The 19,223-nt window shown below is 55.9% G+C and overlaps 2 protein-coding genes across 2 annotated transcripts in view; one reads left to right on the top strand and one right to left on the bottom strand.

Moving 5' to 3' along the window:
- Positions 1–129: 129 nt before the first annotated feature.
- Positions 130–9,650, top strand: LOC308269403 (UPF0193 protein EVG1; the record flags this gene model as incomplete). The annotated part of the gene is made up of 8 exons (XM_080704786.1): positions 130–232; positions 2,347–2,409; positions 5,616–5,798; positions 6,314–6,445; positions 6,592–6,692; positions 6,864–6,993; positions 7,991–8,156; positions 9,473–9,650. 8 exons carry the CDS (start codon positions 130–132, stop codon positions 9,648–9,650), a joined length of 1,056 nt encoding a protein of 351 aa, XP_080560912.1.
- Positions 9,651–9,681: 31 nt separating this feature from the next.
- The window catches only part of MICALL1 (MICAL like 1), a gene marked incomplete at both ends in the record, with an annotated part of 33,643 nt that continues 24,101 nt past the window's right edge, over positions 9,682–19,223 (bottom strand). Inside the window, 8 exons of the mRNA XM_080704787.1 lie at positions 9,682–9,803; positions 12,124–12,170; positions 12,310–12,424; positions 14,801–14,874; positions 14,958–15,048; positions 15,159–15,285; positions 15,795–15,929; positions 18,594–19,000. Of these exons, the coding sequence (XP_080560913.1) occupies positions 9,682–9,803; positions 12,124–12,170; positions 12,310–12,424; positions 14,801–14,874; positions 14,958–15,048; positions 15,159–15,285; positions 15,795–15,929; positions 18,594–19,000 (1,118 nt within the window). The remainder of the gene's footprint in view (positions 9,804–12,123; positions 12,171–12,309; positions 12,425–14,800; positions 14,875–14,957; positions 15,049–15,158; positions 15,286–15,794; positions 15,930–18,593; positions 19,001–19,223) is intronic.

Consider the following 19,223-nt stretch of genomic DNA (forward strand, 5'->3'; position numbering starts at 1 on the left):
GCTGTATAAACTGGCAGTGTCCTGAATCTCCGCCACAGGACCCCCACTCCCAGACTCCGAGGGTGAGGGAGTGAAGGAGCGAGGCTAGGGCTGGAAGAGGGTAACCGTGCCTCTCCCTCTAGACCCTCCATGGCTTCACAGGAGAGAGTGGAGCCGGGAACCAAAGGAAAGGGGTTGTGGCGCTGCCCCAAGCCCGCGGCTTACACCCCGAGGACCTGTGAGCTGCTCAAAGGTCAGTGTGTTCGAGGAGACAGGAGGGGAGCAGTGGGCATAGTACCCCTCTGTAACTGAGTCCTTCCTTACATGGCCGTGGCTTGGCGACGGATGCTTTCCCTTACAAGACGAGGAGCCTGGAGTTCAGAGAAGTTCAGGGTGCTACCGCGTGCAGGGAGCCAAGTCAAAGAAGAATTTCGGAGTAGATAACGCCCATGCATCCTTTTTAGCACTCTCTGAACGTTCCCAGGGAAGCGTTATCCCCTCAGCTCCACCACTGCAGTGGGACCAGCAGTTATGAGCCTTCACGGTACCAAATACATCTCCCTTCACTGAGCTCAGCACAGTAGAGTCGAATAGTGTCCCATCATGCCTCTCGAGAGTGAATTCGGGCAGGGGTTCTGCCTGTTTCTGCTCCTAATTGTAGCTCCATCTCTAGCTTGTGAATTAAGGATTCACCCATGTATTCAATAAAAACAAGTTTAAGCCTCCTATGCACTTTGGGCACTGTTCTAGGTGCTGGGGATACAGCAGTGAAAACAACTGTAAGAACTCTTGTTCTCGAACTCATAGCAGGAGGGTAACAAACATTAAGTGCAATAGGGCTGGGGGTGTGGCTCAATGGTAGAGCATGTACTTAGCATGCACAGGGCCCTGGGTTTGATTCCTAGCACACACACACACACACACACACACACACACACACACGTATGTTTATCCACGTGTGTTGATACACCTGTGATCCCAGCTACTCAGGACTATGGTAGAATAATCCTTTGAGCCAAGGAGTTTGAGGCCAGCCTGGGTAACAGAGCCAAGACCCCAATTTTATTTATTCTTTTTTATTTATTTATTTTTGCAGTACTGAGGATGGAACCCAAGGACATTCTACCTCCGAGCTACACCCAAGCCCTATTTTTTATTCTTTATTTTGAAACAGGGTCTCACTGAATTGCAAAGGGCCTCACTAAGTAGCTGAGGCTGTCCTTGAACCGTTATCCTCTTGTCTCATCCTCCCAAATGCTGGGATTGCAAGCGTGCACCACCATGCCTGGCCTTCAAAAGTATTTTTTTTTAAATAGGACAGTTGGGTTGGGCTTGGTGGCGCATACTTGTAATCCCAGCACTTGGGCGGCTGAGACAGAAGTATTGCACACAGTTTTGAAGCCAGCCTCAGCTACTTAGTGGGGCTCCCAGCAACTTGGTGAGACCCTGTTTCCAAATAAAATATAAAATAGGTCTGGGGTGTTTCCCTGAGGTAGAAGGCCCATGGGTTCCATCCCCAGGACCACACACACACACACACACACACACACACACACACACCCCAAAATTAGGAAAGTTAGGTGTAGTGGCCCATGCCTGTTATCCCAGTACTTTGTAGGCTGAAACAAGAGGATTGCAGGTTCAAGGACAGTTTTAGCAACTTGGTGAGACTTTCAGCAACCTGGCAAGACCTTGTTTAAAAAATAAATAAATAAAGCCGGGCGTGGTGGCGCACGCTTGTAATCCCCGCACTTGGGAGGCGGAGACAGGAGGATCGCGCAGGTTCGAAGCCAGCCGCGCTGGCTTAAGAGACCCCATTCCCAAATAAAAAAGTATAAAATAGGTCTGGGAGTGTAGCCCGGAGGTAGAAGGGCTTCCAGGAACCCCAGTACCACCAAAAAAAGAAGAAAGAAAAGAAAAGAAAGAGGATTAGGGGGTGTAGCCCAGAGGCAGAATGCCCCTGGGTTCAATCCTCAGTACGGCTGGTAAACACACACACGCAATATACATATATGATATGTAACACGTGCTCTAGAGAAAGGATGCAGGATCCAGACAGTGGCACATGAATAACCCCAGCACCTAAGGAGCCGGAGACAGGGGGATCACAGCTCAAGGCCAGTCTTGGCAATTTAGCGAGACCCTCTACCAAAAAATAAAAGGGGCCGAGGCAAACACAAACAATGCAGTGGTAGATAGCCCCAGTTTTCCCATACTGTAATAACAAAATAAAACCGAATCAGAAAAGGGAAAGAGGGAGAGCTTCTGCAGAAAGGGGGCAGGAGGTGGTAAAGTTGATACCGCAGTGCGCGGAGGTGGAGGCCTCCGCTGCCGCTCACAGGCTCATGGCAATGCTTTATTTTGCAGTGATGATGAAGGAATCCAGGCTAACTAACTTCCAGCAGCGCCACATCTTGGACACCATGAAAAGTAAGAGGCGGCCAGTCCACAGAGGCTTCCCGGGCGGGGCGATCTGGGTGTGTGTGTGCCTAGGAATTTAACCCAGGGGAGTTCTACCTCTGAGCTACATCTCCAGATCTTTTTTTTTTTTTTTTTTTTTTTTTTGTTGTTGTTGTGGTGGTACTGGGGTTCCTGGAAGCCCTTCTACCTCCGGGCTACACTCCCAGACCTATTTTTACATTTTTATTTGGAAACAGGGTCTCCTAAGCCAGCGCACATCCTCCTGTCTCCGCCTCCCGAGCGCAGGGATTACAAGCATGCGCCACCACGCCCGGCTCCAGATCTATTTTGTGTGTGTGTGTGTGTGGTACTGGGGGTGGAACCCAGGGGGCTTTCTACCTCTACGCTATACTCCCAGGCCTATTTTATATTTTATTTGGAAACAGGGTCTCACCAAGTTGCTGGGAGCCTCACTCAGTAGCTGAGCTGAGGCTGGCTTCGAACTTGCGCAATCCTCCTGCCTCAGCCTCCCAAGCGCTGGGATTATAAGCGTGCGCCACCACGCCCAACTTCCAGATCTATTTTATTTAATTATTTATTTTTGAAACAAGTTCTCACTAAGTTCTGAAGGCTTGGCTCAGCAACTGAGTTCCTAAGGCTGGCTTCAAAACTGTGATTCCTCTATCTCAGTCTTCAAAGTACCGGGATTATCTGGGCCACATTTTTTTTTTTTTTTTTTTTTTTTGGTTGTGGTACTGGGGGATTGAACCCAGAAGTATATTTTACTTTTGAGCTATACCCTCAGGCCTATTTTATTTCTTATTTGGAAATAGGGTCTTGCTAGGTTGATGAGTCTCACTACTTGCTGAGGCTGTCCTTGAACCTGTGAACCTCCTGTCTCAGCCTCCCAAGTATACTGGAACTAAAGGCATGCACCACCACATTTTTAATACATCTCCACATTAAGGAGGAATAGACTCATCTTTTTCTTTTTTTTTTTTTTTTCTTTTTTCAGTACTGGGGATGGAAACTCCGAGCTGCACCCCCAGCCCTATTTTTTTATTCTTTATTTTGAAACAGGCTCTCACTGAGTTGCAAAGGGCCTAAGTAGCTGAGGCTGGCCACAAACCTGGATCCTTCTGTCTCAGCCTCCCAAATGCTGGGATTAAAAGTGTGTGCCATCACGCCTAGCTGAGAACTCATCTTTATTTTTTTTATTTATTATTTTTATTTTTTTTTTGGTGGTACTGGGAGTGGAACCCAGAGGCTTTCTACCTCCGGGCTATACTCCCAGATCTATTTCATATTTTATTTGTAAACAGGGTCTCACTAAGTTGCTGAGAGCCTCACTAAGTAGCTGAGGCTGGTTCTGAACCTGTGTGATCCTCCTGTCTCAGCCTCCCAAGTGTGGGGATTACAAGCGTGAACCACCACGCCCGGCTAGAACTCATCTTTAAAGAGAAAAAAAAAATACATAGCCCAACATGGTGGTGCACGCTTATCATCCCACTACTTGGGAGACTGAAGAGGATCACAGATTTGAGGTCAGCCTCAGCAGTTTGGCAAAGACCTTTGCCTGCCTGCCTTCCTTTCTTTCTTTCTTTCTTTCTTTCTTTCTTTCTTTCTTTCTTTCTCTTTCTTTCCCTTCTATCTTTCTTTCTTCCTTCCTTTCCTTTTTTTTTTTTGTGGTACTGGGCTTTGAACCCATGGGCATTCTATCTCTGAGCTATACCCCTACCCCTATTTTTTCATTTTCTATTTAGAAACAGGGTCTCAGTAAATTGCAGAGGCCCTCACTAAATAGCTGAGGCTAGCCACAAATCTGCCATCCTCCTGTCTCAGCCTCCCAAGTACTGGGATTGCAAGTGTATACCACTACCCCTAGCAAGGTGCTGGGATTTTTTTGGTTTTGTTTTGTTTTGTTTTACAGTACCAGGGATGGAACCCAGGGACATTTGACCTCCAAGCTATACCCCAGGCCCTATTTCTTATTCTCTATTTTGAAACAGGGTCTCACTAAGTTGTGGAGGGCCTTACTAAGTAGCTGAGGCTGTCCACAAACTACGATTTTCTGGTGTCAGCCTCCCGAATGCTGGGATTACAAGTGTGGGCAACCATGCCCAGCTTGGCAAGGCCCTGTTTTGAAATAAAAAATAAAATAGGGCTGGAGGTGTGGCTCAGAGGTAGAATGCCCCTGGGCTCAATCTCCACAAGAAAAATAAAAATAAGAAAAAGAAAGCCGGGCGTGGTGGCGCATGCTTGTAATCCCCACGCTTGGGAGGCTGAGACAGGAGGATCGCACAGGTTCGAAGCCAGCCTCAGCTACTGAGTGAGGCTCTCAGCAACTTAGTGAGACCCTGTTTCCAAATAAAATATGAAATAGATCTGGGAGTATAGCCTCTGGGTTCCACCCCCAGTACTACAAAAATAATAATAATAATAATAATAATAATAATAATAATAATAGTGTATGGGGCTCGCTCTGCACTGTAATAATAATAATAATAATAATAATAATAATAATAATAATAGTGTATGGGGCTCGCTCTGTGTCAGGGTGCAGAGAAAGGGCCTAGAGACCAGGTAGAAGGAGACACACTTGTCTGTCCTGGAAAGGAGCCCTGGTGGGCCAGGGCAGGACAGTCAGGATGAGGCATGGGTGTCTGTTACCATCCAAACTGTCCCTCCCAGCCCATGGACCAAGCAGAAAGAAAACATAAATAAAAACACCAGCACAAAGACGTGATGAACAAGAATGTTTATTGCCGCATTGTTTTAAGTAGTAAAAAAAAAAAAAACCAAAAAAACCAATGAACAATAAACCTGGAAACAACTTGAATTGTGAAACTAGGATACTAGCTAAATAAATAATGTAACCATTCTAATGACTAGTATATAGCTATAAAAATAAGTTATATATAAACAGATTTTTCTGGAAAGATGTCCATGATAAATTGTTATGTGAAAAGTGTCCTTTACTGACTACAATACAATATGATCCAGTGTTTGAAAAAAGAACCTTATGTGCACATAAAAATATATGAACACATTTCTACGAACATGTTTGTAAAAGCATCAAAGAGTCAAGAAGGGACCACCAAGTTGTTACCGCTGCTCGGTGTAGAGAGGGTGGGCTCGGAGGCGGATGGGAAAACTACTGTGTGTACCATTTGACTTGTAAAAGGCAGGTATCACTTTTATCTCTTTAACAAGCCACCAGACCCTTCTGTCCCCAGGAGGAGACCCTCTGCCCCTAGAGTGCGGCCCAACATCCAGCCAGAGGGGCTCGCCGTCCAAGCAGCAGGCCCCTGCCCTGTACCTGCCTCCCTTCCTCGTGGCCCGGCCCCACCTCCGTCCCGCCAGCATGTGCCAAGCCAACGGGGCCTACGCCCGCGAGCAGTTCCAGCCTCGGGCCACCAGTGAGTGAGGGCCTCGGGTTCCTCTGCCTTCTGGGGCGAGCCGGGGAGGGCCAGTGGGCAGGGGTTAAATGCTTCTGAGCCTTGGCACTCCTTGGCTTGGCGTCAGCGTGCGGGAGGCCAGTTAGGTGGTCCTTATTTTTCCCTGAGGGACCCCTGGCTCTCAGGTCTCAGGCTGTTTGTCCTCTTCACCTCCCCTGGGGTCTCCAGCACATCTCATGGAGCCCTCTCCCCTTCCCACCTGGCATCTGACAGAACGGACCCAGACTCTCCTCCATCAGCTGCCACCAAGGCCCCAAAGGTTCTTGTGTTTTCTTAGTTGTACTCTGTAGCAGAGCAAGGAACAGGTCTTGACCAGGCTCTTTTCTTGGTTCTTTTGACCACTTCCTCCCCATCTCGACATGCCAAGCCCAGGCTCACCCAGGAGAGGCGCTGGGTCGCAGAAGCCCCGTCCCCGTCTGCAGCACGCCAGTGGGGTGCCCTGCGAGCCCTAACTAGGCCATTTCTGAGCCCCACAGGAGATCTGGAGAAAGAGAAACAAAGACTGCAAAACATCCTGGCCACCGGGAAGGACCCAGGGGAAAGGAGAAGAAAGGCCCCGCCTGTGCAGCAGGAGGACCCAGCCCCTGAGCCAGACCGGTTTGAAGAGCGTGAGCCACTGGGATGGGGCAGGGTATAACTGGCCCAGAGAGAAACAGGAGGCAGGCCCTGCCTGTCCCAAGGAAATCCACTGTCCACGCCCTCGCAGGAGCCGGGGACCCCGTGCCCTACACTGACGGCCCTTTCCTCTGTCCAGTGGTGAAAGAGATCCAGGAGAGAAAGGAGTTCCTGGCTGCCATGGAGGCCCTGGGCCAGGGCAAGCAGTACCGAGGAACCATCCTCACCGAAATCTCCCAGGTAGGGAGGAAGCCGAGGAGTGAGAAGGGCAAGGGGGCCACCGTGAAGGTGGGGTCAGATGCCAGGGAAACCCAGGCCAGCGCAGCTGGGGTCCCAGGGGCCGGGCTGGGGCTTACACCCAGGTGGTCCTCACTGAGCCCTGACACCAGCTTTTCCCGGTACCATTTGCAGAAACTACGGGAAATGGAAGACATTGACCACAAAAGGAGCGAGGAGCTTAGGAAGGCCCTGGCCACGACTTCAGAGAGCGGGCAAGAGCAGCCCACCCTCGACCACTGGAGCCAAGCAGGGTCCTGCCCGGGTCAGCCCACCCACCTGGCCTAAGCGCCTGTGGCAGCCCACACAAACAGTACTCTAGACACTGCCCAGAGAGGCTGGCCGCTGCTGGAGCCTCCAAGCACCCACGGCTACAGACCTCAAGACTGCTAGGAGAAAGAGCCCTGGGACACAGGACAGGAAGGCCAAGTGTGGCCACCTGGACACCGTCTAAGGGCGTCCGACAGCTGCCTTCCCTCTACTCCAGCCTGTGTCCTGCTCGCTCAGGTTCTCAGCTTGGAAGGAGGATGCTGCCTCCTCCCACCTGCCTTAGGACCTGCTCGTTTGACTTTTTATAGCTTCAGGCAAATTTTACCCACAGTGTGTAGTTGGCCGATAAAATGCATTTACCTTGGGTCATTCCACGCAACACCTTGTTTTCAGAGGGATAATGCTTATTTGTTCAGAGAGTTTGAACTTGTCAAGCTCATTTGGTTTCTAGCTGCCTGCTTGCGTATTTCTAGAGGAATCGGGAGCTGATGCTTGAGTACCCCGTGGCTGTTGCTGCGGTCGGTGCTGACCTTCGGTTAAGTATCTCAAGAGCCCGCCGCGATGGTTCCTTATCCCTGTGTAAAAACTAAGGTTCACCACAATACCACAGCCACGGGCAGCCGAGCAGCAAGCCGCCTACTCAGGTTTAGCCATTAGCTGTGTCTCCCACTCAGTTCAGACCACAGGAAGAAACGCAAGGCGTGGGAGGGATCCGTACTGGGTCCCCCAGCTCTGCAGTTCCAGCACTCACAGAGGTCCGCGTATCTGCAAGGCCCTGACCTGAAGGCAGCTGAGCAGAGTCACTGACAAGCAGCCCCACCCCTAGCCTGGTACACGGCGCCTCAGTCCCCTTCCCTTGGACTTCCAGCACCTAGCAGCCCTGCCATTTTCCCGTCCCCATAAATCACCAGTTTTGGAACTATCAGCTAACCGGCCTACTGCCTCCTCCATGGTACACCCCTAGGTCCCGTGGCCCGTGTCTTGGTTTACAGAATACATGGGTGTGCCGCAGCAGCACGTCCATGGGAAGCCGGGGTCCACACACCACGACAGCCTGAGGGCAAAGGGACACACCTCCACCTTGAGGCCCATCCCCAGGGCCAAAGGCGGCCAGCTGGAGACTCCGGACATCTCAGCCCAGCCTGACAAACTGATGAGGTGACAACATTTACAGATGACATACAACACCTGGGTCTCCAGTTTCCTTTGCAAAATGGAAAAGCTGTGATAACCCTGGGCTCACATTCATTCCCACAGGCACAGCTGACTTAAGGAGAGAGGACGTCACCCTGAAAGTGGGGCCCTGGCACTGAGAGCCTCAGCTTCCACCCAGCCCGGGCCACGTGCCTGGCCCCGAAAGGCCTTGGGGGTGGCGACTCCTGCTCCAGGTTGACAGGCACATACGGAAAGAGACCACGCGGGGCTACGCGGGTGTGGGGAGGAAAGAAATCCTGCCCGTGCAGCAGTGAGGGCCAACGTCTGGCTGGTGGACAGCCCCATCATGGCCCCAGACTCTGGCCAACTGGGGATCTCGACGGTGGAGGTGGCAGAGCCGGCTGCGGCCAGGCCGTACACTCTGCAGCTGTGCTTGCCTGCATTCATTGCTGGCGAGGACATCCTCAAGTTAATACAGTGCACGCCTTTCCCCGAGATGCACGGAGGATGGGGCTGGAGGCCCTAGAGTGGGTGTAGCACGGTGCCGGCATACTGCCCAGGCTCCCCGCCTCTCATCCCCCCCAGAGCCGCCCAGCCATTGATGGCCATCAGTCCTTGGTGGGAATGAGTCGGGAAGGCAAGAGACAACAGAAGAGACCAGCCGTGACTGCAAATGGGACCAGGCCCACCTCCTGGGCGTGGGGGAGGAGGACAGCCTCCACTACAAGTCAAAGTACAACATATTAAGCAGGTGTAACACCTGCCTAAGCTCCCACCCTCCCTCAGCTGATGGACGGGACCAGAACTTCGACCAGGGCCCTTCTATGGGGACTCAGCACCAGGCAGCGAACAGGGCCACCAGGGCCCTGCTGAGGGGGAAGTGAGGACTCCCACGGAACGGGGACGATGAGGGAAGAGCCTCCCAGATAGGACTCGACAGGAGAGGAGGAGGAGCGATTTGCCCAGCAGGCCCATTCCTGTCTAACAGCACACGCCACTCAGTGACTAGCTAGAACTTAACTGGAGACTTCATAAATAGAACTCCTGAGCAAAGGGACAGGAAATTCAAGCACCTGCACTGGACAGGAGGACAGGCTCGGCCGGGGCGGGGCAGGAAGCACAGCCGGCTACTGGCAGGCCCGGAGGGGCGGCAGCTCAGAGGTGGCAGCCCAAGTCAGAGGCCCGCAGAGCAGAGGCCCATCTGAAGAGATTCCAAAGAGGAGAGGCCGAGGATCTGCCCAGCACGCAGGACCAGGGCCCTCGTGCATGGCTACCGGCCCTCCCTGGGCTGGCTCCCGCCTACCCCTGGTCTGTCACAGCGCGAGTGGTCAGAGTTGGACTGGGCAGGGCGGGGTCACGCTGGGTGCTGAGAAGAGGGAAGAAAACTTTGGCCCAGACCAGCCGGAGAACCCTGCAGAGAGGGAGGCTCACCCGGAGACTGCCTCCGAGGCCTCTTCCCTCGCGATGGATCCCAGAGCAGCGGTGCTCCTTGGCTGAGGACCCAGAGGACAGTTCCAGCAGCCGGCCGTCAGCGCTTGTCCCCGGGGGGCTTCCTCTTGGTGTCCCGCTTGTTCCCCAGCAGCTTCAGCACCTTCATGGGTTTGAGTTTCCCCTTCTTCTTGCCCTCGGGCTCAGCCTCCTTCTGGAGCTCTGCAGCAGGGAAGGGCACGCGTGACCAGGTGCGGAGGGGAGTCCATCAGGGCAGGCTGCGGCTAGCGAGAGCCGCCCACTCTGTGTGTAAGCCTCGGGCAAGTCACTTCCCGGTCCTGAGCCTCCCTTCCTGCCCCCAGAGAACAGGGACCGACCTCTGCTGTGTGCTGGAAAGGCCAGGGCATTTGCACACAGGGCAGCGTGGGGCCCCGGCAGCCCTGGCTCAAAGGCCTGCTCTGCCCAGGCTGCGTGGCCCACAGCTCTGGGCTGCAACATACACTCAGAATCATCTGTCCAAGCCGGGCGTGGTGGCGCACGCTTGTAATCCCAGCATTCGGGAGGCTGAGACCGGACGATCGCGGTTCACGGACAGCCTCAGCTACTTAGTGAGGCCCTCTGCAACTCAGTGAGACCCGGTTTCAAAATAAAGAATAAAAAATAGGGCAGGAGATGTAGCTCGGAGGTCGAATCCCCTTGGGTTCCACCCCAGACCCTCAAAAAAAAAAAAAAGAATCATCTGTCCAGCCCAACAAAGAAAATTTTACAGAGAAAGAAAGGAAGGAAGGAAGGAAGGAAGGAAGGAAGGAAGGAAGGAAGGAAGGAAGGAAGGAGTGTGTTAGCGCACACTTGCAATCCCAGTGCTTGGGAGGCTGAGACAGGAGGACGGCAGGTTCGTGGCCAGCCTCAGCTACTTAGTGAGGCGCTCCACAATTAGTGAGACCCTGTTTCAAAATATATAGCAAAAAAAATAGGGCTGGGGTATGGCTCGGAGGTAGAATGACCCTGGGTTCCATCCCAGTACAAAAAAAAAACCTGTGGGCTTTAAGCCAGGCGTGGTGGCGCACACTTGTAATCCCAGCTTTTGAGAGGCTGAGATGGGAGGATAGCACAGGTTCGAAGCCAGCCTCAGCTACTTAGTGAGGCCCTTTGCAACTCAGTGAGACCCTGTTCAAAATAAAGAATAAAAAAAATAGATCTGGGGGTGTAACTTGGGGGTAGAATGCCCCTGGGTTCCACCCCCAGTACAAAAAAAAAAAAATGTGGGCCCTGAAAGCAGCTGATCCCAGCAGAACTCTGTAGGGACGGGCCCTGGGCCACGTGCTTGCCACACATTATCGCCATAATCCTCAGCACGGACTGGGGAGAGGGTGCCCTCACCACACCCTTCTGCAGATACAGGGGTGAGGCCAGGCCAAAGGAGCTGGCTTAGTCACCCAGCTCACCGTGCCAGGCTGGAACTGGATCCAAGTATTCTGACATACCCAAAACCACAGAGAGAGCTGCTGCTGGACTCAAGGTCAAGCCCAGGTCCCCGGCTCACAGGCCAGTGCTCTGCAGCCATTCCAGGCACTGGCTGACCTGAGCAGACGCGGCCACTGAGGCCACAGACCCCACCCACCCACAGCAGCTCCCAGGTCTGCCGGAGGAACGCTTCGCAGAGCCGAGCTCCTGGGAAGGCCTCCACGGGCCAGTCCCGGGCATGAGTGGCAGGCGCCCCACGGCCCCTCCTGGCGGTAGGCTGGCCTTACTTGCTCCACAAGCCTTCCAGCAAACAGGCCGGGAACTGGCACAGAACCACGCCATCCCTATCACACCTGCTCCAACCCTCTGTCCAGCCTGCCCCCTTGCCCTCCACCGCGGCTAGAAACACAGAAGCAAGGAAGTCCAAGTAGGCCAGACACCCAGGTCTCTTGCCCAGGGGGCCCCCCTCTTGCTTTTTCTTTTCTTTTCTTTCTTTTTTTTTTTTTTTTTTTGTGGTGCCAGGGATTGAATCCAGGCCTTGAACATGTTAGGCAAGAACCCTATGACAGAACTTTACCACTAGTGGCATGTGCGTGTGTGTGTGTGTGTGTGCGTGTGTGCGTGTAACTAGGAAGTGAACGCAGAGGCATTCTACCTCCAAGCTATACGCCCAGCCTTATTATTTATTTATTTATTTATTTATTTATTTATTTATTTATTTGTGTGTGTGGTGCTAGGGATTGAACCCAGGGGCATTCTACCTCTGAGCTACACCCCCAGCACTGTTTTTGACTATTTTGAAACAGGGTCTCACTAAGTTGCAGAGGGCCTAAGTAGCCGAGGCTGGCCCACTAAATGGCTGAGGCTGGCTGTGAACCTGCAATCCTCCTGTCTCATTCTCCCAAGTACTGGGATTGCAAGTGTGTTCCACCACGCCCGGCTCTCCAAGCCTTCTTAGTTTTATCTTGAGGCACGGTCTTGCTTAATTTCCCACTGGCCTCAAACTTTCAATCCTCCTGCCCCAGCCTCCTGAGTGGAGCCTGGGATCCCGAGCACACAGCACCCTGCCCGGCCTCACCTTTTCTCTTGATCATGGCTGCCAGCATCTTGTCTTCCTCTTCCTCCCTGAAGTGAGAAAGAGAAGCTGAGTGCCCCACAGGAGGAAGGACGGGGCATCGCTAAGTCCCTTCCAGCCTCCGAGCCCCACAGGCCTGACAAGGGCGAGCCGACGCAGCCCTCCCGGTGCCCGGCCCAGCCCCGTCACCTCTGCCGGTCCTCGTCCAGGCAGCTGACGATGGCGTTGCGCTGCTCGATGAGGGCCACGAGCTCCTGCATGAGCACCTTCTCCCGGGCCCGGTCCTCCTCTGTCCAGTCCTTCTCTGCCAGGGGAGAGGGGCCAGAGTGTGAGTGGCAGGAAGCCTCTCCTCCTCCCAGGACAGCAGAAGGCGCCCCCTGTGTGCAGCTGCCAGGCTGCAGGCCAGCCCACTAGATGCCCACCTAGGAGGGAAAGGCCTGGAGGGGCAGGGCTGAGAAGTGTTTGGGGGAAATGAAGTCATTATATAGAAAGGACCAGACACGAAACCGGGCGTGGTGGCGCACGCTTGTAAACCCAGTAGTACTTGGGAGGCTGAGACAGGAGGATCGCAGGTTCGTGGCCAGCCTCAGCTACTTAGTCAGCCCTCCGCAACTCGGTGAGACATGTTTCTAAATAAAGAATAAAAAATCAGGCCGGGCATGGTGACGCACGCTTGTAATCTCAGTACTTGAGAAGTTGAGACAGGAGAATGGCAGCTTCAAAGCCAGCCTCGACAGACAACTCGGTGAGGCCTCGTTTCCAAATAAGGAATAAAATTGGGCTGGGGTTTAGCTCAGAGGTGTAGAATGCCTCTTGGTTCAATCCCCAGTGCCTCACACTGTTTACCAAAAATGCCCTTCGAGGGGCCCGGGAGACCAACAAAACATATGAAGCTAAGAGGAGAGGCCAGCCCGCAGCTTTTGCTCATCGCACGACGCACACGTGAGATGGCTTCCCGCCCGAACGGGGCTGGTCTAGGGCGGCCATAGGGAGCTACCAGAATTCCTGTTGCAGGAGCCGTGTGGCCCACGGGGCACCTTGGGATACACACCCAACGCCACAGAGGAGGGTAGGTGAGGGCACGTGGGGACAGGAGCCCGGTCGGGAGGTCGCCTGATGTCAGACACATCTGCGGTCCTTGGGCCTCCTCTTCCTCAAGGCCCAGAGCTGTCCCACAGGGCCCCAGGGAATGGATTCTCCTTGGTGTCCCCTCTCCACGCCTGCCACATACTCAGCCCTCCTGGGCCCATTCCCTCCCGCCTCCCCTCGCCAGCCAGGACTCAGGAGCAGGTGGCCCAACCGAGTTCTGGGGACAGAGAGGCCACCATCCAAGTTCAAACCCCACTCCGCCACTGCCTAAATCTGGAACCTGGGTATTTTATTCCCAGTATGCATGTGGAAAAGCAGGGGCTGAGGAAGTTAAGAATTAGCCAACATCACACAGCCGAGGTAGGGCTAGGATTTGAACTGGGCAGCCCAACACCCCAAGTGATGGCCCAACCCTCCTGTGCCCTATAAACCAGCCTGATTCTCTAAAACCAATATCTGGAACAAGCTGACCACCACACAGTGCGGGCTGGAGCAGCCCCAGTAAGCCCAGGGTCAGGCCGGTCAGAGGGCCTGTGCTCACTTTGGCCACCGGATGTCACTGTGGCTCCAAGTGGCCACGCCCCAGCCTTCGTACAGCAGGGGCCTGGGGCATTCTGTGGCCTCCCTACGGGCACTCCAGCCTCCTGAGTTCCCCAATCAGTGGAGAGGGAGGGCCCTGGTCACAGACACAGGAGGGGCTGTGTGCAAGGGACAGGTGCAGGCCAGAGCCGCTGATGAAAGGCCAGCCTGACGCGAGGGGGCCAGCCTTGGCCTCTCTGGCCCTCATGCCCCATCTGCTAAGTGGCAACGGTGGCCTGCACCAGGCCTGGGCCATGGGACAGAGGCCGAGGCCCTGGCTCCCAGCCCTGACCTCCCACAGCTCTGCGGTCTCCACCTGCATAGGGCACAGGCTGCAGCCACAGGGCATTTAAGGACAACCCCATCCCCCGCCAGACCCTGGCTCAGCCATCAGCCCCGCAGAGGGGACGGAGGTCTCCACATCCACGTCTCCTCCTGCCATTGGGATGTCTCTTCATTCCTGACCTACACGTGAAGATACTGAAGCCCAACAAGGCAGAGAACCCGCCCGAGGGCACACAGCAAGTTGACTGAAAGGGCCCTGCCCTGTGGTTCCTTATTTCTTTGTTTGTTTATTCATTCATTTATTCTTGTGGTACTGGGAAATTGAACCCAGGGGTGTTCTACCGCCAAGCTACACCTGATCTCCCCCCCCCCGCCCCGCGGCACTAGAAATTGAACCCAGAGGCAGTCTACCTCCAAGCTAAGCCCTCAGTCAGATTTTTTAATTTCTTATTTGAAAACAGGGTCTCACTAAATTGCAGAGGGCCTTCCTAAGAGTTGTCAAGGCTGGCTTCACCTGCAATCCTCTGTGTGGGCTGCCACGCCTGGCATGCAGTCCCCATGCAGTTCTCCGTGGCTACAGCTACTTATCACCGGCCATAATCACCCCGTCCTGAGATCACCAGGAGGGCCTCCCACCCCTCTCCCCCTGGCCCTGTACCAGCCTGTGCAAGCGCCCCTCACTACGGCGGGGGAAGGGCTGGGGCCAGGCGTGCACGGCTGTACTCACCCGGCTTGTTGAGCAGGCACCGGAGCTCGTACTCGACGTCCGCCTGGCGCTGCTCCAGGTTCTGCTGCTTGAAGCTAGAGGTGGGAATAAGGCGCCGGTGAGCTGCGCGGCCTGTGCCCTCGCGGGCGAGGGTGGCGGCAGGGCCAGCGGGACTCACACGTAAATGAGCTCCGACTCGCGCCGCACCAGCAGATGTTTCTCGTGGATGAGCTTGAACCAGTCCACCAGCATGTCATCCTCTCGGCCCTCTGGAAGCCAGACAGACACCGCTGAGGCCAGGGCTGGCAGCACTTCCCCACTTGGCAAGAGCAGCTCTGCCGCCCAAGCCCCTCGCCCGGCCTTGCCGGCAGCTCCTCACCATGTACCCCGCCACGCAGCTTCTGTTCCAGCAGGACGCCCCGGTGCTCCAGAGCATCCAGCTGGCGCTCGATGGCATCCATCTCTCCATAGATGTCCTCTTCGGGGATGTACTGGTCAGCCTGGACCTGCCCAACAGTGCCTGGTCACCTGAAGGACCGCGCCCTCCCCGCCTGCCCTCCTCCAGCATCCTGCGGCCTGGAGCGCAGCCCACTATTCTGGCTGGCACCGGTTCCTGCGGCTCCCTGGACCCAGATCCTGTCCTGCATGCCAGCCTGAGAAAGGACCGGCGGCGTGGGGGTTGCCACGACCTCTTCAGGCCGCAGGCCCTGCACCGACAGACACCCCAGAGAGCCGCGGTCCCCTGCCCTGGTGCAAATGGCTCCCCTGGACAGTAACGAGAGAGACCTTGTGCAGAGGGGACCTTCAGGAGGGGCCTCTCACAGGAGCCCCGGACACCCGAACTATCGTCAGTAACCCATTAAACGCACGCCCTGCTCCTGCAGGGCCGATCCGCTCTGGACCCCTGGTGACAGGTTCAGCCTTCTGCCACCCATGGGCTCCTCCTGCACACCGGGGGTCAGCAGCCCGAACACCCCGCCTGGGGCCCAGGCCTAAGGGGACTCCCAGCTGGCACCTTGCGCTTGATGAGCGGGAAGCCGTGTCCGGGGGCAGGTGGCCTCGCTGGCCTGGAGCCCTTGGTGGCCTTCTTGGCAGTTGGAGACGCTGCAGGCGATGGCTTCCGGTTAAAAGGATTCTCCTTGCAGGAAGACTAAAGGCAGGGACATGACAGAGGTTACGTCTGGGGAGGAGCCGCGTGATGGCATGGGACTGTGGAAAGCGGGCCAGAACCCCAGGGGAAGAGGCCAGACAAGGCCAGTCTCCCGGCACCCACCTCTGGTGCACTCAGTCAACAAATTCCATCACTTACTTACTCTTACCTACTTTGCTTTTTTTTTTTTTTTTTTTTGCTGTACCACTTCACGGGAAGCTTTACACACAGTCCTGGTCAAATCTCACGACCAGGGCTGAGGTGTGGCTCAGGGTAAAAATACTTGTCTAGCATGCTGGAGGCCCTGGATTCCATCCCAGCATCACCGGGGGGGGGGGGGGGGGACACAAAGATAAGGTTCACCAAGCCTGGCAAAGTGGGTATCGTAACACTCTCTTACAGCTGAGTAAATAAGTTTGGAGAGGTTAAGCACTTTGCTCAAGGCCACCACTTCCGAGGGCCCCCAGAGTGAGAACTGCTTCAGGCCCGGCAGCCCCAACACAGGGGCGCTGGTCTACCGCAGAGTTAAGGGCAGGACACAGCTAACAGAGCTCATCCAGGCCTTACAGGGACACCTTTTCCCAACGAGGGCTCAGAGGCAAAGCTCCTGCACCTCAGGCACCCAGCCAGGAATCTGACCCTTCTGGTCAGCAGATGGAGGGGGCAGCTCCCTCTTGCCTGCGTAAGACCCCACCCTCTGCTGCCCATCCCACCCTGGATGCACCCAGAGCCCAGGCCCTACGTCGTTCTGACCTTCCGTGGAGACCCTGCCCTCTCTGAGCACCCCCGCCAGGGCACAGCAGGGCCCCGCCTGCGATGGGGACATCACGGGGCTTTCCAGCGGCCACACTGGAGTCCTGCAGCACTGAAGACTGAGGACCCTGCACCAGCGCAGGGAGCCATTCTCTCAGGCCGGGACTCCCTCTGGGGCTTTGGAAGCAGGTATAGCACCAGGCTGAAGTCCAGCACAGGACAGGGCTTGGCTCTCACAGATCAAGATGCGCCTGGTGGGCGTGGGCCAGCGTGGTCACCCAAGAGCCAGAGCCTCTGAAATCCTTTCCTGATCCCAGGTGAGGGTGGGCTGGGCTGCCTCTGCAAACATCCACAGAGTAGCCAGCAAAGCCCAACAGCACAAAGCCTGTGACCCCCTCGGGGGCCTTTAGCCCTTTTCAGCCACAGGATACCAACCGCCACAGTGCTGGATGACAACCAGACTCTAAGAGGGAGCTGTGCTGGGGATCCTGGCTGACCCAGCCACCTCCCACCACCCAGGGAGCCAGGCGCTCCCCAGAGCAACGCGGGAACTGGAACGGCTCCCAGCCCCTCACTTTCACTTTCAAGGGCAGCCCGAGGTCCCCGGAAGGACAGGGACGTCTCAAGGTCACGTGATGATCAGAGTAGTCATTAGTGCACATGACGCTGTGGCCCACGCCAGGGAAGGTCAACGGGATCTGAAAGTCACACAGGTGGGCTGGGCCACGGCGGTCAGGCCAAGACTGCAGCGGCCCCACGTGAGCAGCCCTCCGCCCTCTGCTGGGGCTGGGCCAGCACAGCACACACGGGTGGAGAGACACATGACCTAGGTGCCCGGACTCATGTCCTGACCCCAGGATCTGGGCGTGGGCTGAGAAACAAACAAGCCCGAGGTCCACACAGCCCTGGAAAGCCGGGGCCATGGACAGGGCTCCTCCAGCCCTCCCCACGCCCACTCCACACTGAGAAGACAGAGCCCAGAAAATGCCCTGAGGGGGCTTAGGGTGCAACTGTGTCAGCCTCATCCATGAACACCCCACCCAACACACAACAGACGCTCAGTCAGGTGTGTCCTGAGCCCCCCGGAGGCCTGACCCTACCCACCACAAACCCCTACAGCAGCAAGGGCCCTGAGCACCTCCCGACCTGGCTATGAGGCCCGTGAGGACAGGGGCCACCTCACATGATGACCTCACCCCAGGAGGCTCGTGGAGGCCAGCTGCCCTGTCCTGCAACAGAAGCTGGGTCTCTAGTAAAGGGATCCATCCCTTCCCCTCTGTGCTCTAAGCCAGATCACCTTCTAGAAAAATGGTGTGCACATCTTCCTGAGCAGACCATGAGTCCCTGGAGAGAAAGGACAGGGTCTGAGTGCGTCCCGGCATCAAGACAGCCATGGCACAGGGAAGGGTGGCGGGGGCCATGCGGGTAAGGGGCAGCGAGGTGAGCAGGTCCCAGCGTGTCAGTGCGAGGGCAGTTGGGTAGGTGGAAGGCCTGGCAGATGGGTGGGAGATGGACAGATGGATTTGCGTCACTGCTTAGAGTAGAATGGGAGGGTGGACATAGCCAAGGCCACTCAAGAAGGTGGGACCTGGGTGTGCTGGCACATACCTATGATCCCAGCACTTGGGAGGCTAAGACAGGAGGATCGTGGGTTCACAGCCAGCCTCAGGAAGGCTTGCGTCAACCTAGAGAGACCCTGCTTCCAAATAAAAAATAAAATAGGGCCGGGAGTGTAGCTCAGAGGTACAATGCCCCTGGGTTCAATCCCTAGCAAAAACAAAAACAAACAAAAAAGGCGGAAGCCAGCACTGGCAGACAAAAAGGCCTGGACATCTGGACATCCTCATCTGGAGACCAGACCCACGTCCAGGAGAGGATGCACTGGGCGTGGGGGACCAGGACGGGACTCACCTTCATCTGCAGCTGTGGAGATGCACTTCCGGGGGAAGGCACAGGGCTCCTGTCTCCAACCAACAGGAGAGGGGTGGGGGTGGCGCCACTGCAGGGCTTGGCTGGTTGGACGCCCGGGCTGCCCTGGGTCCTGGCCTGAGGTATCTGCTCCGTGCCGGGCTGCACCAGCTCCCCAGAGGAGGACAGGGAGGAGTCGGCGGACAGGCTGGCTGAGTTCCCAGGGGTGCCGGGGGTGCCGGGGGCATGGACAGCGGGCTCCGACGAGCTCTTGGGCACGGCTGGCGGCTCCAGCAGCTCCCCACTGGCAGTCTGGCTGGAGCTCTCGGACGATAGGCTCTCCACACTGAGGGCTGGCGACGGCGTGGCCGAGGGGGGCTCCGAGTGCGAGAGGCGGGAGGCATGGCGAGCTGTGGGGAGGAGTGAGGGGCAGGCGTGAAGGCCAGTCAGGTTTCCGGCCTCACCCAACTCGCTCCACTCCCCAGAGCCACAGGAGGCCCCCAAGCCAAGCCCTTCTCCCTCTGGCAGAGCCAGGGCCCAAGAGCAGCAAACAACAGAGGTCGAGCCTCACCCAGCAGCACGCGCCTCTGCGCCTCTGCTTCCCCGCAGCCCTCCCGTGCTGAGCCCACCCTA

The sequence above is a fragment of the Muscardinus avellanarius genome (genome assembly GCF_963383645.1).
Source record: "Muscardinus avellanarius genome assembly, chromosome: 11".
NCBI classification, from domain to species: Eukaryota; Metazoa; Chordata; class Mammalia; order Rodentia; family Gliridae; genus Muscardinus; species Muscardinus avellanarius.